At 52.5% G+C, this 22,685-nt stretch overlaps 5 protein-coding genes across 9 annotated transcripts; 3 read left to right on the top strand and 2 right to left on the bottom strand.

Moving 5' to 3' along the window:
* The first annotated feature begins 583 nt into the window (after nt 1-583).
* ube2c (ubiquitin-conjugating enzyme E2C) lies at nt 584-3,872 on the top strand. 2 transcript variants are annotated; one of them, XM_061832913.1, is made up of 7 exons: nt 584-738; nt 2,042-2,154; nt 2,423-2,450; nt 2,863-2,949; nt 3,018-3,222; nt 3,295-3,354; nt 3,712-3,872. In XM_061832913.1, the coding sequence occupies exons 2-7, from the start codon at nt 2,057-2,059 to the stop codon at nt 3,747-3,749; spliced, it is 516 nt and encodes a 171-aa protein (XP_061688897.1). In that variant the 5' UTR covers nt 584-738; nt 2,042-2,056; the 3' UTR covers nt 3,750-3,872. The 2 variants fall into 2 exon arrangements, with proteins under 2 accessions (XP_061688897.1, XP_061688898.1); XM_061832914.1 differs by lacking the exon at nt 584-738 and adding an exon at nt 784-939.
* A 26-nt stretch (nt 3,873-3,898) lies between these two features.
* zgc:109913 (regulator of G-protein signaling 9-binding protein) lies at nt 3,899-5,212 on the bottom strand (the record flags this gene model as incomplete). Its single annotated transcript, XM_061832915.1, has 5 exons — nt 3,899-4,133; nt 4,194-4,321; nt 4,377-4,568; nt 4,664-4,865; nt 5,054-5,212. Coding segments are annotated over 5 exons (816 nt in total), but the record flags the coding sequence as incomplete, so codon positions are not given.
* On the bottom strand, nt 5,212-10,526 carry LOC133507640 (E3 ubiquitin-protein ligase RNF182). The gene is made up of 7 exons (XM_061832911.1): nt 10,181-10,526; nt 9,102-9,186; nt 8,884-9,037; nt 8,419-8,486; nt 8,222-8,336; nt 7,909-8,111; nt 5,212-7,536 (listed from the first exon to the last, which is right to left on the bottom strand). The coding sequence occupies exons 2-7, from the start codon at nt 9,111-9,113 to the stop codon at nt 7,324-7,326; spliced, it is 765 nt and encodes a 254-aa protein (XP_061688895.1). The 5' UTR covers nt 9,114-9,186; nt 10,181-10,526; the 3' UTR covers nt 5,212-7,323.
* Nucleotides 10,527-11,694: 1,168 nt separating this feature from the next.
* snrpb (small nuclear ribonucleoprotein polypeptides B and B1) lies at nt 11,695-16,513 on the top strand. Its single transcript, XM_061833711.1, has 7 exons — nt 11,695-12,346; nt 13,125-13,276; nt 13,343-13,454; nt 13,903-14,055; nt 14,126-14,255; nt 15,415-15,540; nt 16,471-16,513. Exons 1-7 carry the CDS (start codon nt 12,344-12,346, stop codon nt 16,509-16,511), a joined length of 717 nt encoding a protein of 238 aa, XP_061689695.1. The 5' UTR covers nt 11,695-12,343; the 3' UTR covers nt 16,512-16,513.
* A 973-nt stretch (nt 16,514-17,486) lies between these two features.
* ctsa (cathepsin A) lies at nt 17,487-22,657 on the top strand. 4 transcript variants are annotated; one of them, XM_061832908.1, is made up of 14 exons: nt 17,487-17,615; nt 18,715-18,875; nt 18,944-19,055; nt 19,318-19,368; nt 19,487-19,573; nt 19,675-19,800; nt 20,351-20,527; nt 20,592-20,683; nt 20,824-20,941; nt 21,007-21,155; nt 21,545-21,620; nt 21,698-21,787; nt 22,262-22,363; nt 22,432-22,657. In XM_061832908.1, the coding sequence occupies exons 2-14, from the start codon at nt 18,715-18,717 to the stop codon at nt 22,513-22,515; spliced, it is 1,425 nt and encodes a 474-aa protein (XP_061688892.1). In that variant the 5' UTR covers nt 17,487-17,615; the 3' UTR covers nt 22,516-22,657. The 4 variants fall into 4 exon arrangements, with proteins under 4 accessions (XP_061688892.1, XP_061688893.1, XP_061688890.1 ...); XM_061832909.1 differs by having other exon boundaries at nt 19,645-19,800; nt 20,863-20,941; XM_061832906.1 differs by having other exon boundaries at nt 19,645-19,800.
* The last annotated feature ends 28 nt before the right edge of the window (nt 22,658-22,685 follow it).

Raw genomic sequence — 22,685 nt, 5'->3', positions numbered from 1 at the left:
TGCCCTTGGGCTGTGGCGACCCCGAACGGGACAAGCCGAAAGGAAAAGAAGAAGAAGTCTTCGGGATAGTTCTAATTGCCAAGAGTTTTTTTTTTTTTTTTTTTTTAACGTCCCATAACCATTTTTGAAGACTACGACGAAGAGAACATGAATTTTACTTGGGCGATTGGGTGGTATAAACTATTATAAATAGAAAGCCGCAGATCCTTTTCGTTTTCTATTATTTTGTTCATCTGATCCGAGACACACATTTTTGGGATGTATCATGTTCAATAATAATACCAAAATAAATGAATAGGGTGGAGGCCCGTTTCCGGTACACGAGCTCAGTCAAGCGTTGAGCGATTTGTTCACGTTGATTGGAGAAACAGCAAAATGGCTTTTCTTTCTCTTCTTATCGAGTTTTGACCCAGCGCACCTCTTACATATTTGTGTTTGCGCACATACAGTATTTCCGTTTAAATAAAGTTACGCAAAAGGACACAAAAAAAAAAAAGAGAACTGACATAATTGAGGGGAGGAGCTTCCGGATGTCTGTCGCGTCCAATGGCGACGGCCGCCCTTTCTCGCAGGCTCCCCCATTGGCCGCCGCGAGGGTTTTTTTGTATTCGAACGTCGGCCGCCGATTGGTCGAACGCGCCGGTTGCCGTCCGGCGTCCGTTTAAACTTGGAAAGGTTCGAAAGTTTTCGGCCTTCCAACTTTCGTCTTCTCGACCGGACTTCAGCGCGCACGCCGAGGTGAGCACACCGAGGAGGTCGCCCAAATGGCGGCGGGGGGCGGGGGGCGGTCAACGCCCACGTGTTGGCACATTTGCAACTTTTCGAGGGTTGCGGCTTCACTGCAGTGATGAAATTTTGAGCAGAAACGTTTGACGATTGACGCTTGGCTGGAAAGAATCGAGTCGTGGACGGGGTCGACCAAAGACGCTTTTCAACTTGGTGAAATTGAAACCGCCGCCGCCGCCGCCGTCGTCGTCGTCGTCGTCGTCGTCGCAGCTCAGGCGCGTCTTGTGCGAATATTGACGTGTCGTCACCCCGTCCCACTTCTTCTCTCTTTTTTTTTATTTTTTTTTATTTTTTTTTAATCTTTTGAAATTGGTGCTGCTGTTTCGGTCATTCCGTCTTTCTCGTTTGTAAAATTGCTTACGTCACGTGCACGTTTTGATTGTGGCTACGTACCGAAAAATCCTATGACGTCAGCGCCGCCTCGGTCGTCTTCATTTGATCAAATTGTAGTTATTTCAAATACATAAGACGTCGGCAGGACAAATGTTGTCACAAATTTCTCGTGTGTAGTTTGTCTTTGCTTGTTGTCCAGATGTTCTCGCTCAAACTTTGTTTTTGTCACGTGTGCGATTCGACGGGAGGGCGCGGACGTCTATTTTGGATGTATCTTTTGTTTTTCAAAAGCCCGGCGATATCATTGAAGCGTTTCAAAAAGTTGGGGTTGTCGACTTGCAGATGCGATTGTGAGGCCCCCCCCCCCCCACGCATTTTGAGACTCATTTTCACGCTGCCCCCGCCTTTGTTTAAAAATATAAATAGTGATACAGGCACAGTCCACTTTTCTTCAGCAAATGCAGGACCCTGCCACAAAATGGAAGGTGGGCTGTGAATGGCCCCCTGGCTGCATTTTGGACAACCCTCGCATCCGGTGAGCGTTCTTCCGTCGGCGGCGTGTTGAAAATCTGCCAATAAGAGACGATTGGCGCGCTTGCTCCGCCCCCTCCTGAACTTGAACCGGTCCCGTTGGCCACCTTCCTTTTATTTCAACCAAACAGAACCGTTTTTGGGCAAATGAGCCCATCGCAGCCCATTTGGACTTGTGAGGTTTCCACCCGAGGGCCGCCACTTTTTTTTTTTTTTTTTTTTTTTTTTGGTCTGGCTTGTGTGCAGCCCAACTGCTAATCAATTTGTTTGTGCATTTTATTTGTTTTTTTTTTTTTCTAAATGGACTCAATCGAGTAATTGACTAAATAATCTGCAACAAAATTTGGGAATCAATTTTTTCTTTGAAAGTTTCCCTTCGATTTTTGTTCAGCTCCAAGCGACGCCGATGGCCTCTCAGAACCTGGACCCCGCCGCCGCCACGGCCGCCGCCGCGAAGGGCGGCGAGGGTGACGCCAGCTCCGCCAAAGGATCCGTCACCAAACGGTGAGAACTTGCCCGCGATCCTCATTATTTGCCAAGTGTGTGGAAAATTTGTATTTGGGACATCCGTGCGGCGACTGACAGTTTGCCCAAATGATGATGATGATGACGACCGATCGTCGGTAGAGTGACGATTGCGCGAGTGGCGCAGACGATTCTGAAAGGAGCGCGGCCGGTGTCGGTCGACAACGACGACTGAAGCGCGAGTGGCCGCACGATGAAAGCGGGAACGTGAGGACTTGAGCAAAATGTTCTTGTGGTTGTTTTGCAGGCTTCAGCAGGAGCTGATGGCGCTGATGGTGAGCCCGCTTCCTTCGTCCTCCTTCCCGCTTCCTGCTTCCCGTCGGCCTTCTTGCACTTCGCCCTCCGGGCCGCACGGGGGCGGCGTATCGCCGCCACATTCGAATTCTTCTCAATAGTTCGGCGGCAAGATGCGTGCCTAATGTTTTGAAAAGAAACATTTTGATGATGCTAAGGTTTTTTTTTTAATGCATTTGTGAAATTCATAACTTGACTTTGTTTAAATTTTAGGATAATGGAAAGCTAAGTTAATGCAAGAAATACAATTTGGGGCAAAACCTTTCTTCACTAAAATGAATTTCATTCAAATCAAATTGCGGCGGGGGAGCCGCAGATCGTCGGTCCCGCCCGTGTCCCGATTTGTCACTTTGCCCTGAAGATCGCCCGCGTTGAGGCCGTTTTCCTCCGCAGATGGCGGGCGACAAGGGCATCTCGGCCTTCCCCGAGTCCGACAACCTCTTCAAGTGGATCGGGACCATCTCCGGCGCCCGGGACACGGTAAGTGCTCGGCGGCGGCAGTCGCCGTCCCCGGCTGACGGCTGACTGCTGACTCTGTCGGCCTTCAGGTCTACGAGGGTCTGTGCTACAAGCTGTCGCTGGAGTTCCCGGCGGGTTACCCGTACCGGGCGCCGCGCGTGCGCTTCCTGTCGCCGTGTTTCCACCCCAACGTGGACGACAACGGCTTCATCTGCTTGGACATCCTCAAGGACAAGTGGTCGGCGCTGTTGGACGTGCGCGCCGTCCTGCTGTCCATCCAGAGCCTGCTGGCGGGTAAGGGTTAGGCTAACCTTAAGCCCCCGCGCCCTCTGACCTCGCCCGCCTCCGCTCTGCTTTGCCTTCCAGAACCCAACAACGAGAGTCCGCTCAACGCGACGGCCGCGGCGCTTTGGGCCAACCAGGAAGGTGAGCGCGTCGGGTCGGGGCCGCGTTTGGACCTTTGCCGTGAAATAGAAATTGAATCGTGGGTTTCAAGGAAATGTCCCCAAAATCACTTTTTGACGGGTGAAAGGTCAGGAGGAGGAGAAAGTCTCGCCCTTTCCCACAGATTATGCCCCCACCAAACTGAAAAGACGCTTGTCTGTCGTTCACTTTTCAAGAATTTCTGTCAATAGCCGACGTCCGCTGTTTGTTTGTGTTGCGTTGACGGCAATCATTTTCTCCGTTTTGTCGTCTCGAGTAATTAAAGTTCAAATGCCATCATAAGCCGTTATGGAAAAAGTGCTGACGGAAGTTGTAACTTTTCTTTTCCCTTTTTTCCAGCTTACAGAGCTCATCTGCATTCAACGTTCCAGAAATGAAAGTGCTCCACTTTTTCTTTTCCTTTTTTATTGAACTTGTATTTGTTTTTTTTTTTTTTTGTGCCTGTACAGTATTTTGATGTTGGTTTGCCTTTTGTTGAGTCATTAAAGATTTTAATTTGTCGCGTGTGTACTTTCAGGGGTTTTTTTTTTTTTTTTTGGTTGGCCTTCAATTTCTTCCCCGTTCAGTGCAGGAAAGGCAAAAGTAACGGGACACGAAGGCCGAAAAGCGAGCCGGCGCCGGGGCGGTCAAAAGCGGACGCAGCCGAAAGCCGAGCAGCGGGCGGTCGTCGAAGACTCCTCCGGGTCGCCGGCGCTCTCTTGGCTCTGGACTTCGGCCCACGGCGGCTGCGTGGACTCCACCGACCAGAACGCCACCGGCACCTACCACAGAAGGCTGACGTTAGCGGGCGTCGGCGAGCGTTGGCGCGCGCCCGCGTTCACCCTGATCTGCATGTCGCTCAGCACGTCCTCCAGGCCGTCCAGGTGTCGTCGAAGTCCCGCCCCCTCGTCGGCGGCGGCCGCCGAGCGGGACGCGCCGACCTCCCCGTCCGCGACGTCCTCCGTGCACCCTAAAGGACGGCGGCCACAGTTGAGGCGGTCGCGCGGCGGCGCCCGTCGACCCACCTGTATTGACCAACGAGCGGCGGTCCTTCGGCGGGCCCAGCGGGAAGCGACCCATCAGGTCGGCCGCCTTGCGCAGGTCAGACAGGAAGCTCTCCGCGGCCGACAGGAAGTGGACCCAGACGCGCTCCGCCTCTCGCCGCTCCTCCTTCGGGTCTCCGTCAGACAGGAGACTCGTCAGACAGCCCGACAGACCTTTTTGGTTTTTTGGAGCGCCCGTCAGTCTTGTTTAGCGCCGGCGGTTCGAGTGACGCCAAAAAACTGAAATGCGATTCGCCCGCTCAGCGTACCGCCGGCGACGTCGCTGGCGAACGTCCCGGTCCGCTCCAGCTCGCGACGGAGGAAGTCGCAGTCTGCGGAGCTCCCCAGCGCCGCTGCCGCCTGCCGAAAACTGGAAGTGGCCCCCAGCAGCGTCTGGAAACCAGAACCGAGCCGAGCCCTCTCCTCCCGAGCGCGGTCGTCACGCCCGTCGTTCATGGTGACCTTCGACCCCTGCGGGCCAACCAATCCGCACTTAAGCCCGATTCGGTGGCGTGGAAGGAAAATGGCGCCCCCCCCCCCAAAGGCAGAATCGCTGAACTGGTTTTGTCGGAGCCCCGTTTGACGTCCGCGCGTCAACGGCGATGGCAAAACTTTTGGAGATTAAGCGGAAGCCGTTCAACGACCGAATCGAGTCGTACCTTATCGACGTTGCGGCACCGCCGCGGAGATCCTTCCTTTCCGGAACCACCTCCCAGTCCCTCCGGTCGTGGTCTGGGGACTTGCCGTCGCCGTGACGACAATGGGCGAGCCGTGTGACAAGCGTGGGTGTCAGGTGTGACTTCTTCTCTGGCTTCTACTAAATGTCACTAAATTGCTTTTCGACCCACCAAAAAGTATCACGGCAGTTGGGAAAATATTTTTTGCTCTGCGTTTGTGCCCATCAAAGAAATTTGGCTTACGAAAGACTGCAAATGTTTCGCCTCGCGGGTCGGAAACGAGATTCGGCTGCAAAATCCCGTCACGTCTCCTCATCGCTGCTAATGTAGCAGTTTTTCCCAAAATAACTAGTGTCATATATCATGTCATTTATCACACGGGCTAAGTTCCTCAAACCCCCGCCATGGATGAAACCTGTCAGCTAGTACCTGCTAACGTAGTCGGCTACCCAGGATTCACTGCGATGACAACTTTGACTAAAGTACTGTAGTTGTAGAAAATCAAGCTAAACATTGCTTTTTGCTTGCATTCCTGTACGTGTGCATTAGCAATTGCGTGGGCTAAGATTGCTAAGCGGTCCTTGCAGTTTTCTGTCGGGGGCCCTCAGAGGAAGGTTTGCGCACCCCGGGACGAGACTGAACACAAGTGGATTTGACCTGCATTTTTATTCGCTGTCATTTGTCTTCGTATTGCACAGAAAGGAGGTGAAAGTTCACTTGTTAGCTTAGCCGCCAGACAGATATGAGCATCAGGTGCAAAATGCACGGCAAACCGCTAGCTTAGTCCTCTGCGCTAAAGTGGGAGAAAAAAAACTGTGATCAGTGTTGGCATGCAACGATTTTGGGGGAGGGAACGGCTCCGCTCCCCCTTGTCAGCGTTTGGGTTATTGCACCCCGTCTGCCGCTCGTCCATTTTTGGTCCGGACCGTTTTGAGCATTTTCAAGTACTGTTGCTATTTTCCATTGCAAATACGTTATGGGCATCAATCATTTGTGAATTTATTGGAGCCCATATTTGCTTTTTTTTTTTTTTGGGGGGGGGGGGGAAAGCTGATTAATCTTTTGTTTTTTACTGTTATAGAAATTATTGGGGGGGGGGTCATCTACGATTTCTTGAACCTTTCCTGTTATTTGAAGCCCTTTGCTTGTTCCCCTTCTCTCTCTCTCTCTCTCTCTCTCTCTCTCTCTTTCTCTCTCTCCATATATATATATATATATATATATATATATACCCAACTCCCCACCCCAGCCATTTTTGGGCAGAAGGTGGGTAGCGTACGCCCTGAACTGGTCGCCGCATGGAGAAGAACACACCCGTTTGTAGCAATGGGCAATTTGGAGTCTTCCATCAAGCTAGCACACCTGTTTTGGGAACGTGGGAGGGAAGCCACGCAGGCCGAGGCGGATTTGAACCCGTGGCCTCAAAAGTGCTAGGACGTCGTATTCCTGGGGACGCCCGCGCCACTCGATAAGATTGCATCACAACTCTTTGTACTGCTTTGGAGGCCTGATATGCGGCAGAATGAAGTTCTCATTCGCGATTAGTCAGCTGCTTTAAAATAATAATGAACGCATGGCATAAAAGTAGATTTGATCCGAGCGGTTTGTTCGCTGCCGTACTGGAGCGGCTCCAACGTCCGGAGGCAAATTGGAGACGATTTGGAGTAGCGGGCGGGCCCCGCTGGATTTTTGTTTGAAAGCTAAGCTAGCACTCGCTAGCGGCCACGTATTTGTGGAGGTGACGCGGGACAGTTGGCTGGCTCACAACACCCCCACCCAAAAAACAAAAAAACGCCGCCGCTCTACTTCCTGCGGTCCCAAAAGCGGAGCCCGGACACCGCATGAAAAAAAAAAAAAGTACAACAAGCGCACAAACTACGGGCGTGATCTTCAAAATTGTTCCCGTGAACACGTTTTTGGCCCCTTGTACAGTTTTTTTTTTTGCTCTCCGTTTTCGGACTCAACTTCCCGGGAATCATCTTCATATTATCCATTTGTATTTTGAGCGCACGCCACAATTTGGAAGATTTGCGGGGCTTCGTAACGGTTACCGATGGAAACCACCGCGTCTGACGAAGAACAACAACCCACAGAGAGCGAGAGAGGGCGACCGTTTGCCTCGCAGCCCCCCCCCAGCTCAGACTTTAGGGAACTTGAGGATTCAGCAGCGGCGCAGAACGTGCGACGCTTCCACTTGACGGCTACGTTCAACGCCTTTGCCAGGCGAGGCAAAGTGTCGGCGCGCTGGCTTCCTACTCGTCGGCGGCGGACGCGATGGCCACGGCGCCGTCGTCCCGGCACCGAGCGGCGAGCGCCTCCAGGAGTTCGTGGCACAGACACTGGCAGAAACCGTAGACCACCAGCAGCAGCAGCGTGGACGGGACCAGGCTGACCAGAACCACGCCCGGCCACATGTGGCCCATCATCAGCAGGTAGATGCCCAGCGGGAGGGAGCTGAAGTACACCTGAAAGCCACACACACACATTCAGCACTCGCACAACTACTCAAGTACACGAAGCGAGTATTTGCGCTTGGTTATTGGCCATCACTGCAGTCCTGGTCTGTGACTCTGGACTACGTCACAAGCTAAAGTAGCTAGCATTTGGCTATTAGGCTGCTAATATCGCTAGCCACCAGCATGAAAGTGGAATGGGCGCAAGCTCTGCGATTGGCCGGCGACCAGTCCGGGTCGCAACTCAACTACACTACTCTGTCGTCTTCCTCAAAGTCCATCCCCGTCGCCATCTATCTTATCTTCGCCTTCTGCCCCCACGTTTGACCGCCATCCCCTTTCGGTAGAAAGGACGGACGCACGCACGCGCGGAGGCGGACTGACCAGACACAGCGCCCCCAGCAGGCAGCGGGGGAATCGGCGGGACGTCCAGGAGCCCCGCTTGCGGGTCGGCGAGTCCCGGCCGGGACGCCGGTACATCGTGAGCGCGTTGAGCGTACCGGGAGAGTCCGAAGACGGCGACTGGGCCGGCAGCTCCACGATGGTGATCACCAGGCGCTCGGAAGGACGCCGCGCCCGCTCTGAACCTGAAGGCCAACGCCAACGCCGCAGAAGAAGAGAAGGGAAAGGAATTTGCCCAGTCGGCCGTCAAAGGCAAAATCAGACCTGCGATGCGAGGTGAATTTGTTCACGTCACCTGTCAGCGAGTCGGGACTGAGCAGAACTTCTCCGTGCCGGCCTCCTCCTCGCCGAGCTCGGTCTTGACAGGACAGCGCGGCCAGGATGTGGCGGTCGTCCTCCATCAGCCACACCTACGACCGCCCGGTACAAAGCAAGAAAAGCGGCGTTCGTTGCTGTTGCGCAAGAGGGCCAGCGGGCGGGCGGGCGGGTCACCTCTTCGTCGGGGACGCGAGTCTCGTGACGGCAGAACGGGCAGCTGACGGCGGACGGCGACGACTCGCCTGTCGGCACAACGGCACGAGTCTCACGCCGGACTCTCCCGGATTCGGTCTTTGGCACCGAAAAAATCCCGAGAACCCGTTCGGCAGGCGCGCGATGAACAAAACAACGTTGACGCCGATCGCAACAAACGACATCAATTTGAATGTTATCTTTGTCTCGGGTTGCAAGACGTTAATATGAAAGCCAAAGCACCCGATGAAGCGGTTGGGGCCTTACGACACGTTCCGAGTGCAGCATGTGCGCCGTTGATCCGTTTCCATTCGCGATACGGAAACGAGATCAATCACTCAAACTCAGCAGGTGGCCACCTTGCGGTGGGCAAAAACGATGACATCTCTCCGTCATAAAAAGTGGAAACTCGATCCGGGCCGGCCGGTAAAACGGCGAATGGCTCACCCACGTCCAGCATCCTCTCGAGACACTTGGCGCACACTCGGTGCAGGCACGCCAGGAGTTTGGGTTTGCGACCGTGAGCGTCGTAGCGGTTGTAGCAGATCTTGCACTCCAGCTCGTCCAGCGTCACCACCAGCGACTCGGCCCACGTCTGCACCTGCGCACGCCGGCACAACCGCACGGTGACGGCGCGTCGCGTCGGCGCCGACGGTCTGGCTCACCTCGCCCTCCATCTCCCGCCCGGCGGGATGGTCCGGTCGGCCGTCCGGACCGGTCCGCGCGTGACCTCGCTTCCCGCGCGGCCCTCTGCCAAACATCGGTCGTCACGGCGATGTATCAACATCCTCACCCGTCTACCTCGGGTCACGTCGAAACGCGCACGTGGTGACGGAGGCCCGACGGAGGCCCGACGGATCTCGCGAGCTGTAAATGGGACTCGCTCACTTTTCTCCCCAAAAGGGATCCGATGATGTTCGGCGCACCGCACGGGCGCAAAATCTTCATTGGTGGTTTGGCCCTGCCGATGAAGGATTCTCCATGTAACGGGCCATCTCCGTCCCGGACCTCCCTCCCCTCACGTCGCCATCCGTCGGTCGTGACCCGAAGAACGAGACGACAGCGACGAGTTTCCCCCGCGTGGATTTTTTAATCCCGACGTTAGCCCGATTTCCGGGATCAGGCCCTTAATATTTTCTCGGCCGGGATCAAACTCATTGCGGTGTGCCGTGATCCGCCACCGACCGGTCGCCCCCGAGGCCTTACGTTCGCGATCTGTAGTCATCATTGCCACGGCAACGGGCGGCGGCTCACGGGGATCGCTGTCACGCCTCCCCGACGGCGTCCGATTTGACAAGATGAAGATCGCCGATCGTAAAAGATGCAACAAACGCGGCGCCGGCCATCGTCAAATGCTTCGTTTGTCTTGGCGGACCACTTCAGAGCCGCTCGCTCATTCGCCCATTTTTCGTCCAACCCATTTGGACGATGAAAAATCACTCTTGATGATTTTGATTTAGGGGCTCTCGGTGCCACTTCGGCGAGTGCCGTCAAAGTGAAGATGGCCGCACGCCCGGCCAGCTGTCACCTCGCTTTTTTTGGGGGGGGGGGGTTCGGATGCCATCTGGGGCCGTGACGTCATCATCAGGCCAGGGTGAACAGGTGTCCCTAATTAAGTGAACAGTGCGCAATGCGTGCGTGCGTGTGACGTAACAGCACAAGTGAGAAATCACCGCAGCGCTGACGACGACGACAGCTGCGCGGAGGGCGCGACACGTGACCACGCGGCGGCTCGCTCGCTCACCTGATGCGCGTGCACGGACGACCTGTTGACAACTGTCACTCAAGCTCTGCGGGGTTGTGACGTCATCGCTCGCACGCCCGTCATCTCGACGATCGCTCGGCCGGCGCGGCGGCGCGCGCGTGCGCCTAGTCACTGCGGCGGCGCGCACGGGATCCCGAGTTACCCTGGCAACAGCCCGCAAGCGGAAGGGGGAAGCAAACGGAATCCACCAATCAATCCACAACACTCGCCAAACGAGGGTCCTCGGCCGGTGACGTCATCTTTCAGCGACAACGACTACAAAATGGGTACGATGCATTCTTTTTCTCCATTTGAGTTTAATTATATTTATATTAATTGTTGATGTTTTGTATTATTTTCATTCTTTAGTTATATCTGAATGTATTTTGTATATTATGTTTTTCATTTATTTAGTTATTTGTTATTTATCATTAAAAATAAATTACATTTATTCTAGCACGATTGCAATGGTTCTGTTTTTTTTTAACTCACTAGAAAAAAAAAACAAGTTTATTCTTGCAAGATGATGTTGTTTTTCGGCTCTTTTTTTGTCAGGTCAAGACTTGCATTTGCTTTGTTTTCCTTCAAAAACGTCCCATTTCCGGTTTAGAAGCGTCTCCTTCCTTCCTTCCTTCCTTCGAAAACTTTCCGTCCGTCTCGCGGGCTCCGAGCGAGAGATTGTTTTTTTTATCATGCATGGCGTCGTTATGGGTTTTGGCTAAATCGGTGATCCCCCCCCCCCCCCCCCCGTGTGGCCCCCGGGGAACTTTTTTTTTTTTTTTTTTGCCGTTGTCGAATAAAGTGTAATTGCACATCCACTACAGAAGATGGCAGTGGCGCTCTCGTTGTCAGAGTGTGCGCGGCGAGTATTTGTTTTATTGCACGGAGCAGGCCAATGTACAGTAAACGAACCCATAAAAGACGACATGACATGAAAAGAAAGGCAGAGAGTGACGAAGAGAACGAAGCAAAAGAAAGTTAAGAAGAGGAAATACGACGATTCATTTTAATAAAAAAGAAAAGAAAAAATATGCACTGATTTATTCATTTTTGTTTTGTGCTCCCGAATTAATATTGCTGAACTGAATTTGAAGTTGTTATTATTTGTTGACTTTATTTTGTTTTATTTTTCACTATCAAATGGTGAAATGAGTCGGTCAAAAATGTTTACAGTTTAAACAGGGGGTTCTTTTTCATTTCAGGCAAATTGCTCTCGTGAGTAAAGTTATCCTTTGTTGTAAGTGAACTAACTAACGTCCTATTTTTGTTTTCTTTGATGTTAATAAGTATACAATGTTATGCATGGCTGCAGTAATAACAATACAATATTTTAGGGGGGGGGGGCGCAAAATATTTATTTTTCTTTGGTCACGCAACCCGTTTCCCCGCAGGTTGTAGGCGGGACACGCCCCACTGAAACGTGATTGGCTCTTGCGTCGCGGCGACCGCCCCAAACACGTGTCGCATTTTGACTGACGAAATAAAAACGCAAAAGTTTGAAATTGTTGGAGCTTGACACGGTTGAGGATGGCTTCGGGTTCGTGGGAATTCATATTGACAGCACACTTATTTTAATCATCTGACAGTAATTTCGGCCTGGTCTCCACAGATCCCAAAATCAAGCGGGACACTTCATGACGTCATGTACCGTAATAGGCTTGATAAAGTTCATACAATTATCCGTATTTGCGCATTTTTGGAATAGTTTGGATGCCCAACTCAAAGCAAGCAAAATATGTAATTGACATTGAAGGCCAACGTGGAGTTTGTTACGTGATAATCGCCACATTTGCTTCTCGTGTGCGGGACCAATCGGGTTACGCGTGGAGCGCAAACGCTGACGTCACCGAGCCCTTTCGCCTCCCTAAATTATCATTTTTGAGGGTTTGATGGCGTGCATAAATGAAAGCTGAATAATCGTGTTGTAGCATTTCAATCAAGGTCCGCGGGCAAGCGGACTTCGTCGGCTCGATTCGCTACTCGGAACCAATTAGTGGTTGTCTTTTTTGAGAGGGGACGCGTCGGGAGGCGGCGCTCATGTCCGGCGACGTCATATCCGGCGAGTGTTTGATCAAGACGGGCCAGGCGGCAACTCCGCGGCTCAATTTTTCGGGGTTTTGACCAGTCAATCCGGCGTCAATCGGAGACATCAGAACCGCAAACATGGTGAGTAAGTTCGGACGCGAAAGTCGCTCAGTTGGGCGCCTCAACCCGGGTGGCATTGACTCGATTTTGTCCAAATTGAGGAACTTTCGGTCGCTGAATATCGACCCGACCTGAAGGCCAATCAAGCCTCGAAAATGGGCCGCTTGCTGTTTTTGAACAAGCCGCGTTTTCTGGCCTCGTCGTGGTTGGAATTCGGCGGACTGCGTGGACCTTATCTAAATGTGATTCCAACATTAAATCTCTTAGAAGACAGTGCATCGGCCTCAAAGCCAAAGTGGGGATCCCGTGTTCTCGAATTCGACAACAATGCATTGTCTAATGTTCATATATATATTCGTGACGATTGATGAGCGGAGACTCAGGATGATTCCAATGATTCCCATTTTGCTCTGGAAACTACCTTTTTAAAAGCCGTGAAAATGCAACAATTTCAGGCCACCCTCTTGATGGAAAGTCAAGATGGCTCGACATGTTGCCAATCAACTTTCCCAACTCTCCTCCTCCTCATATTTCCTACCATTGCCAAGCTTGCCAAATGCAGCGTTTGATAATCACGATCTTAAGGTAACAACTTACAGAAGGAAGGCACCGCTGAAAGATTCAATAAATAAGTATTGTAGAGGTGAGAAAAGGCGACACGCCGATATTCCATCCCGAATACCAGAAAACGTTGGACTGGTCATTTGTTAGGTGGCGCTTTGTGTCCAATATTTGAGACGCACTTTGTCAAAGCTCTCTCGTGCGGAGTTGATTCCTTTGGACGTTTTGTGCGTTTTAGACGGTGGGCAAGAGCAGCAAGATGCTGCAGCACATCGACTTCCGCATGAGGTGCATCCTGCAGGACGGCCGCGTCTTCATCGGCACCTTCAAGGCCTTCGACAAGCACATGAACCTCATCCTATGCGACTGCGACGAGTTCCGCAAGATCAAGTAAGTCCGTGGCGGCCCCCGCCAGTTGGCTGGCCGTTAACCGTGCCCCCCTCCCCCGACCCGCAGGCCCAAGAACACCAAGCAGCCCGAGCGGGAGGAGAAGCGAGTCCTCGGCTTGGTCCTGTTGAGGGGGGAGAACCTGGTCTCCATGACTGTGGAGGGCCCGCCGCCCAAGGACGTAAGCGGGCTCGGGTCCGGGGAGGGACTTCTCGCATTGGCAGCAGAAATGAGATTTCCGGTGCCTCGCGATAAAGACGTTTTGGTCATCTGGACGAGACTTTACGACCGTTTGACCGTTGCGATCGCAGTCGGCCGATCGAGGGCGTTTTATCCCGATCGGTTGGTCGGCTTTGTTGTCGTTCGCTGTTGTAAAAAGTTCATTGTGCCCCCCCCCGAAAGAAATTTGGCTGGCCGCATCTTTACCGTTATTGCATAAACAACGTGAAAAGCTGCAGCTTTGGCCGTCTTGCATCTCCTCCGATGCTGCACGTGTGCAGGCGGCTGTTTCCTTTTTTTTGTTTGTTTGGTTTTTTTTTTTTTTTTTTTTTTTTTTTTTGGGCTGTGTCTTGAAAGTTGAATTTAGCTTGAGTGTTTTTTTTTTTTTTTTTTTTTCTCTTCTCCATCAGACGGGCATCGCTCGCGTCCCTCTGGCGGGCGTGGCCGGAGGTCCCGGCGTGGGTCGGGCGGCGGGTCGCGGCGTCCCGGCGGGCGCCCCCGTCCCCCAAGCGCCGGCCGGGCTGGCGGGGCCCGTGAGGGGAGTGGGCGGTCCTTCGCAGCAGGTAACCGCGCCGACGCCGAGACGTGCGCCGGCTAGCTTACTGATGCGGCGGTTTTGTCCTCGTCCCGCAGGTGATGACGCCGCAGGGCCGCGGCAACGTGGCCGCCGCCGCCGCGGGGGCTAGCATCGCGGGGGCGCCCACGCAGTATCCGCCCGGACGTGGTGCCCCGCCTCCGATGGGCCGTGGAGCCCCGCCTCCTGGTAAGCGGTTCTTGAGCTTTTTTTTTTCCTTTTTTTTTTTTTTAATGAGCAAATTTCACAAATATCAAATGAGAAGACTCCCGAGGGCCTGCCGTAGGCCGCAACTCCCGGCCAGATGCTCACACGCTGACAAAGTCGCTCACGTTTGGAAAGAGTTTGCCGTCCGTGGCGGACAAGAGAGAGATTTCGCTGTTGAGAGGCGGAAATGCTGCCAATTTTAAGTTCAGCAAGCTCTTCAAGTGATTCCTTTGATAATTGGATTCGCTACCATTAATTTGGAAGTGATTTCCGCATCAGGTGTGGTATGACACGGGTCCGCGATCTGCAGCTACGACAGCTTCAGGTCGTGTGGGAAGGTTTAGGAGTGTGTGGATGGAATTTGATGGCCATTCCCCCCCCGCTTTCGCACTTTCTGTTTACGGGAGGTCATACGGCCTCCTTTTTCACAACGCATCACGTGAATGTTTTGGTGAACCGAAATCGTTTTCCAAAATGAGCTCGGCCACCGTCGGCTGGCGCCCGAAACGGAACTGCTGCGGCGTCCTGTGCGGTCCTGACCCGCAGCTGTCACTTTTGGAAATAAAATCACAGGATATAAATTGGTCAGTCTTTCTCTGGAGGGCGGTAACAAATGCTTGGCGTGGGTTAGGGTCGGCCCGGTCAGAACTCAGCGAGTGCTGTTCGGGTTCAGGTTCAAGCTCGTCCGCGTCAAACTCTCTCACTGATGCTCAGACCCGTCTGAAGAGGGAGGGGCCATCTTCCTCTTCCGACACGCCGGTCCACAAAGAGAGGTTCCGAAAGACACGGACGACAGGCTTTGATGCGGATGAGCTGGATTGGCCCGCACGGAGTCCCGACCTCACCTTGAGAACACTTTTGCGAGCCTTCTTGAGGCCTTGCGGTGTGACTTCCCAATGCGTTCCCGTCGACACGGTCCGGAACCTTGCGGAGGGTTCGCCTGAGGCCAAGGATGGACCCACATCACCCGAAAACATTTCTTCACTTCACTGCAGATGGGAGCCAATGCGTCATGCGCACCGATAATCGCGCCGTTCGTTCTGATGCTTTTTATGAATGAAAAGTGTGCAATTTTTTTGCTTTTGCTCGGTTTTGTGTCGAGGCTTAACTTGACAAACTGCGTCCTGCGCGCGCTCTGCAGGTATGATGGGCCCCCCTCCTGGCATGCGCCCCCCTATGGGCCCACCGATGGGCATGCCCCCGGGCAGAGGAGCTCCGATGGGCATGCCCCCCCCGGGCATGAGGCCGCCTCCCCCCGGCATGAGAGGTGAGAGGAGGCGCTTTTGACGTTGTCGCTAAACGAACAAAGAAACGTCTTGTGCACTTTCGCTGCCGCGTTGGCACCGATCGTACGTACTGTAGAACGGGGGCTACTACTTTTTGATTAAAAATAACTATATTAAATCCAGAAGGGCGAAGACCCATTCAAAAAAAAAAATGAGAATTTAAAAATGGACAATTTATTCTTCAGCCTTCGACTTCAGCACTCAGCTATGCACAAATGTTTACAGAATGACCTTTTTTGTGTGAAATGAAAGCTGTAATCAAGTCAAATTATACTTCATATACTTGGGCTAACAGATTGGGAACACCCCAATTTTGGATTCTCGGTTTTTGGAGAAACTATATTACAGCTTTTTGATAAAAGTCACAATTCAAATCATGTAATTTCTCGCAGCCCTGTATAAAATAATCTCACCCTGAGTGAATTTCCACATTCAGAACCCAAAAAGTCCCCAAATCTCAAAAGTGGCTCTTACTTAACAAAACATAAAGTGATTATATGTCCACAAATCAGGCCTTGATACGAAGCAGAAAGTGGAGGAAAACCCGCTTCTCGATCGGAGTTAGCTTCATTGATGAGCCGTTATAAAGACGGGCCCAGTTTTTATTTCTATTGTGCACGTGATAATAATCATTTGACTCAAAATTAGCATATACAGCCTAAACAGAAGGGGTCCAAGAAGTGACCCTTGTGGGACACCCACCGCCTGTCTTTGCCATTCAATCGCTGCAGTTTGAAATAAGAAGTCATGAGTTGCGCTGAAACCATTTGAATTGATCGGTTAATATGCAATTAAGTTTTCTGCAGTGACAACCCCTAAATAAAACAAAGGCAAAGTTTCGGGGGGGAAATTGAAGTCTATACGTTTTAATGTAGTATCAAAAAGAATTGTCATGTGCTTTGTTGTTTCAGGACCGCCCCCTCCTGGCCTGAGACCGCCCCCTCGTCCTTAAAAGACACACTGTATAAATGTTTTTTACCTTTTTTTTTTTTTTAATAACTGTCTGTTTCCTTATGCTGGGCTAGTGGTTGCTATGGTAACCAGTTCAATAAAGATGTCCAATCGAAACCGCCCGCTGTCGTCTTGTCAATTGAAACGGAAAACATCTTTGTGAACAAACCAAAAGTTTGGATGCGTCAATGAACAGAAAGGACACCGGAAACGCTTATCCTCACACGGGCGTGCCGGGGCCAATCCTAGCTCACTCTGGGCGGGTACACCCTCAACTGGTCGCCAGCCGGAAACGACCAATCGCACCCGACGGGCAATTTCCAGACTTCAAGTCAGCCGGCGGGCGAGTTTTTGGCTTGTGGGAGGAAACTGGAGCACCCAGAGAAAAGCCGCTCAGGCACCAGGCGGGATTTGAACCATTTTTTTTGGCACAAGTGTGAGGCAGGCAGACGTGCTTGGGACAGCAATTAATTCCAAGTCCATTTAATACGTTCGAAGCAGGTGCTAATGTCATTTGTCATTGTATGCTTGTCAACTTAATATTATTTGTGACAGAAGTCCTCAAACGTTGTGTAGTCGTCCCCCCCCCCCCACACACACACACACACTTTTATGTCCTTTGCGTGAGATTTTTCTTTTTTGGGGAACAAGTCATTTCCTTCGATCTACTGTCTGAGATATAAAACGTCACATAAACTCAATGAAATACATAGAATTGACTACACAAATTTGAATATGATGAAAAAAAATGTAGCAGTAAACGAATACTGACGTGGAATCAAAGTCATTGAAACCCAATGCAAGAAAATTAAAATGTAAAATAAAAACCAAACAAATGTGCTCAAATCAATCTAAATAATATGAAATGGAAAAAAAAATAGATTTGTAAAATCGAAACAGAAAAACAAAATACAAAATGTGATTGGAGGAAAGTTGAGCGCTTGCTCGATCACGCGACCTTGCAACAGCCAATCAGCTGAGCCGTGGTTCGATCACATGACTTTGCCGCCTGCTTTGCTTCAGCTTCCGGGGGCAGAAAAAGACCCAGAAAACAGAAGACGTCGACGTCAACGTCAACGTCGACACCGGCGAGCGGGCTGGCGAGGTAAGAGCGGCCACAATTCGGTGTGTTCGGTTCTTCTTCTGTTGCTTGTTGGGCTTTTCGGCCGCCGCTCGCGTTTGCTTGTTGTGCTGACTTTGGAGACGTCACGTGATGTGCAAAGCAGCAGAGGCGCCCTTTGCTTTTTCGCCCAAGACGAACAAAAAGAGACGCGCGCACGAGCCAAAATGGCACCAAACTTCTGAGCCACAATTTTCAAAATGAGCCGAAATGTTTGCCTCCCTGACGCTGAGCCTTCTACCGACTCAAGTGGACTCAAATGGGGAAACGACGTCATAGGAGCGTGAAAACCTTTTTGCAAAGAATTCCTTCGACGTTTGCGCACCGCAGTCAAGAGTTTAGTGTGAAGTAAGGACGCCAGATTGCAATTGAAATGGTGACTTGTGTTATGAATTAGCGCCGATTTTGCAAAAGTTGAGTGTGTGTGTGCGCACGCTTGGGCTTGCTTTGAAATGTAGTCCATATTACAGGGAAAACAGTTTGCCAGTTTTTAAATGTCTTTGCTGTCTGGTATGATTGGATGTGATGTGATGTGATGTGATCAACCCTTGCGGCCTTTTAATAGTTTAAAGAGTGGACTAGAACAAAACTGGAACCGCCGCCAGGGGGCGTTAAGAGCACAGAGACTGAATTTTTTTTTTTTCCCAATGTGCTGATTTCTGATCCATTTGGGCATTTATGTATACCCCTTTTCTGATTCTTATTTTTTTTTTCGGGGGGTGGGGGGGGGGGTCATATCTCTTTCGCACTACAGCTTTGAATCCTATCCTCTTAACTTTTTAGAACTCTGACTTCTTCTCCCAGCGGCCTTCGATATGCTCGCGAGGACGTCGTCGTGGGGGGGGGGGGGTCATTTAGCCCAGAAAGCTAACCGTCTTAGAAATGTGCAGCTAAGCTAACCTACTTCCAAAAGGATTACTGTAGGCTACTTTTCAAGTTTCTGGATCGCTGCACCTTTTCAGCAGCGCCACAAAATGGCTGACTGACTGGCGCGGATAAACGTCAATATCGGCGCAGCCGCTGAAGTTCTAACCGAGTGAGCGTCTGGGCGCAATCCTTAGCGAGTGATGTCGCTTCCGCTCAGATGGCAGCGGCGGCGCTGTTGTACTTCCTGTTGGCGAGCACCGCGACCGCGGCGCCGGCCGAGCACGAAGTGGTCTGCCTTCCCGGGCTCCCCAAGCAGCCCGCTTTCAGGCACTACTCGGGCTACTTGAACGTGGCGGACGGGAAGCATCTGCACTACTGGTGAGCGCCCCCGCCCCGACCGCCGCTTCCCGTGGGCGCACGCTAACGCCCTTCCTTCCTCACGGCAGGTTTGCGGAGTCTCAGAGTTCTCCGGTGTCCGACCCGGTGGTTTTGTGGCTCAACGGCGGGCCCGGTTGCAGTTCGCTGGATGGATTGTTGACGGAGCACGGACCCTTCCTGGTAGGCGGCGGCCCCCCCGCGTCGTCTTTGTGTAATGTGAATGAAGTGAAGTGGTTTTTTGTTTGCTTGCAACGGCAGAATATTTGACGTTCTTGTCCTTTTTTGTGTTTTTGTTTCAGTAAAGTGCAAATGTTTGTCAATGTGGTATTTGTCTTGTTTGTTTTTTGTTGTTGTTGTTTGTCAAAAGGATGCAGAAATTGGCCCATTTGAAAATGTTTGACTTCCTGTTTAAAATGGCCGCCGGCCTCTCGTTGTTGTGCAGGTGGAGGACGACGGCGTCTCGCTCAGAGAGAACCCCAACTCCTGGAACAAGGTCCCCGCACGTCCTTTGCTTTCCCCGCGACCCGACACGGAAAAGCAGTAGATAAGGGATGGTCGTGTACTACCGGTCGGCCCAACCCGTTGACGTGCGGCGTCTTTTTGCGCTTCAGGTCGCCAACATGCTGTACTTGGAGTCCCCAGCGGGGGTGGGCTTCTCCTACTCCGACGACGGCGCCTACGCCACCAACGACTCTGAGGTCAGCGGGGAGGCGGCGAGCTGCTTTCTGCTCCCTCCGGCGTCTCGATTCATTGTCGGTGCGCGCGTCAGGTGTCCGTGCTCAACTACTTGGCCCTGAAGGAGTTCTTCCGGCTGTTTCCGGAGCTGAGCGCCAACCCGCTTTTCTTGATGGGCGAAAGCTACGGCGGGATTTACGTGCCCACGCTGGCCGAGCGGGTGATGGAGGACGACGCCCTCAACCTGCAGGTGGCGCCGTCCGTTTGTACTACTTTGGTTCTTGCCAAAAGTATTCATCGTGTCAATATTAGGCCTCGTTGACCAGTCACTGATTTTTTTTTTTTTTTTTTTCTTTTTTCATTTTTTGCTGTTCGCCGACTCAACGTAAAAGCGAGCCGCTGCCGTCTTACAACAACAGTCGTTAACGTCCGGCCACGAGTGCCGCGTTTATATTTGAATACACCTGAAGTCAATAATCTAGCTGTAAATGTGCAAAAACCAAATATTTTACTGAGACACGCAACTGGCATGCTCGGGAACGTCGCGTCGCTCGTCTTTTGTCTGGGGCTAATGAAGTTGCGCTCGCGAGGCTTAAGCTAATGTTAACGTTTGCGTCTTTCCTAGCCTTGGCCTTCGATATCAGCCGCTAACTGAAAAAAATCGTTGTCAGCGGTGGCCCCAACCGCGAGGCGCTTGGATTTTTTTTTTTTTTTTTTTTGGAGAAATGCTCAACCTTTTGTGCTGCGTTGCGGTTGAGCCAAACGGAGGCGACCCTAATTGCCGTGGCGTCGGCGGGCAGGGCCTGGCGGTGGGCAACGGGATGTCGAGCTACGAGCTGAACGACAACTCTTTGGTGTACTTCGCGTACTACCACGGCCTCCTGGGGAGTCGGCTGTGGAGCCGCCTGCAGAAGTCGTGCTGCCGCGACGGCCGCTGCGACTTCCACCGAAACCCCGACGTGGGCTGCTCGGCCGCCGTGAGTGTCTCTCCGCTCGAGGTCAAAGGTCGCGCGACTCCTCTAACGCGCCGTCCCCCCCCAGCTCGGCGAGGTTCAGGACGCGGTCTACGGCTCGGGACTCAACATTTACAACCTGTACGCGCCGTGCCCGGGCGGCGCCCCCCGTGGCTTCAGGTGAGATTGCGCCAATGTGCGCTTACGAGTCCGTTTGTTGACGTGCGGGCGTCGGCCGACGACGCCGTTGACGCTTGTGGGCTGAAGTGCCTTTTGTCACGTGACCTGCGCGAGTCGCGTCTTGCGGGGGGGCCGAAAAGTCGCTCGGCACGTCCGGCTCGTGTTTTACGTGTTTGCAGCGTGGAGCGAGGCCAGCTGGTGGTGCGAGACATGGGCAACTTCTTCATCCATCACGAGGAGACCAAGATGTGGCAGCAGGTGCGACGCCGGCGCACGGTGCGCCCCCCCGACCCCCTCACCGTCGTGCCGTCCGTCCGTTGCAGAAACTCCGAGGCCTGGCGTCCCGCGAGACCCCCGTGCGTCTGGAGCCGCCCTGCACCAACTCCACGGCCGCCGCCCGCTTCCTGAACGACCCGCACGTGCGAGGCGCCCTGCACGTCGACGACCGGGCGCCCGACTGGACCATCTGCAGGTACGCCGAAACGATCGCGGCATAATCGGATAGTTGAGAAGAAACAAAGAAAGCGGGGGTGGGGAAAGGTTGCCCCCCCCCCACAGTTGAGATTTCAGAGGGAGGGAAGGCAAACAAAATGACATCCATTTCAAATGTTTTCGTTTAATTCTGTTTTCTACGATAAATACGCAGAAGTAAAATGTTTAGAATCAGAAAGATCTTAAACTTTTTTTTAAAGACTATTTCACTTGTATCTAAATAATAGTCTTGTTCACAAGCTCCTTTTATTCAAAGAGTGTCGTGAACGTTAGGGACACCCCCCCCCCCGGCGGAAGGGTTTCGCAATCGGACGACGTCGGCGGGGCTCGTTGACGCTTTGCAACGAAGTTCGTTTTTCTCTTTGTCAGTTCCGAGGTGCACCTCAACTACAGGCGCCTCTATCTGGACGTCAGGAAGCAGTACCTCAAACTTCTGGCCGCCCTGGTCTGACCGCTTCGTTGCTGCGCGCCACATTCCGCTTCCTGTTGACCTTTCACCCTACAAGCTGTGTGTGTGTGTAGAAGTACCGCGTGCTGGTGTACAACGGTGACGTGGACATGGCTTGTAACTTCATGGGTGACGAGTGGTTCGTGGAGTCCTTGAACCAGCAGGTAAGCGGAAAAATGGCGGGGGGGGGGGGGGATGAATTTTCAAAACGCGCAAAGATGTCGGCTCTGCGATGAACTCGTGATGGACCGACAACCGGCTGCCCCCGCAGTGACCAAAATTTCAATAGCAATTGGGGGACTGCCACTGAGCGAATACAATCCATCCATTGTGGTCCATGGCACTTATCCTCACAAGGGTCAACTGGTCGCCAGACAGTTGCGGCCCACGTAGAAACATTCGCACCTCCGATCATCCAAGTACGTACGTTTTTGGGATGTGGGAGAGGAAAGCGGCTTACCCGGAGAAAAGCCACACAGGCACGAGGAGAAAATTGAACGCACGACCTCAGACCCGAGAGGCAAATGCGTGAATTGAATCGAGATTCAATTGAACACGTGACCGACGACACCCAGCCAGTGAGAGAGGAAAGAGAATCGTTCGGCGGCCCCCGCTGACTCTCGCACCCGCGCCCGCAGGTGCAGGTGAGTCGGCGTCCGTGGGTGTACGAGAACGAGGACGGACGGCAGGTCGGCGGCTTCGTCAAGGAGTTTGACAACTTGGCCTTCCTCACGGTCAAGGTAAACGCAGCTCATCACCGCGGCGACGACGTTTCTTGCGGCGGCCCGACTGACCTCCGCCCCCGCAGGGTTCGGGTCACATGGTGCCGACGGACAAACCCGGGGCGGCGTTCGCGGTCTTCTCCAGGTTCATCACCAAGCAACCCTTCTGACCTCGGTGAAGGCCCCAACCCCGTTACCGCGGTGACCGTGATGAGCGTTGCCCGCTCCGTTGAATGATCTGCTGCTGCTCGTGATTATTTTTTTTTTTTTTAAGGCAAAATATACAAATAAAAGCTTGACAAATTTGTGAAATTTCCCCCCCCCCCCCCCTTGATAACTG

Source organism: Syngnathoides biaculeatus, chromosome 10 (genome assembly GCF_019802595.1).
Source record: "Syngnathoides biaculeatus isolate LvHL_M chromosome 10, ASM1980259v1, whole genome shotgun sequence".
Lineage (NCBI taxonomy): Eukaryota > Metazoa > Chordata > Actinopteri > Syngnathiformes > Syngnathidae > Syngnathoides > Syngnathoides biaculeatus.
This window is presented reverse-complemented; position numbering and strand designations above follow the sequence as displayed.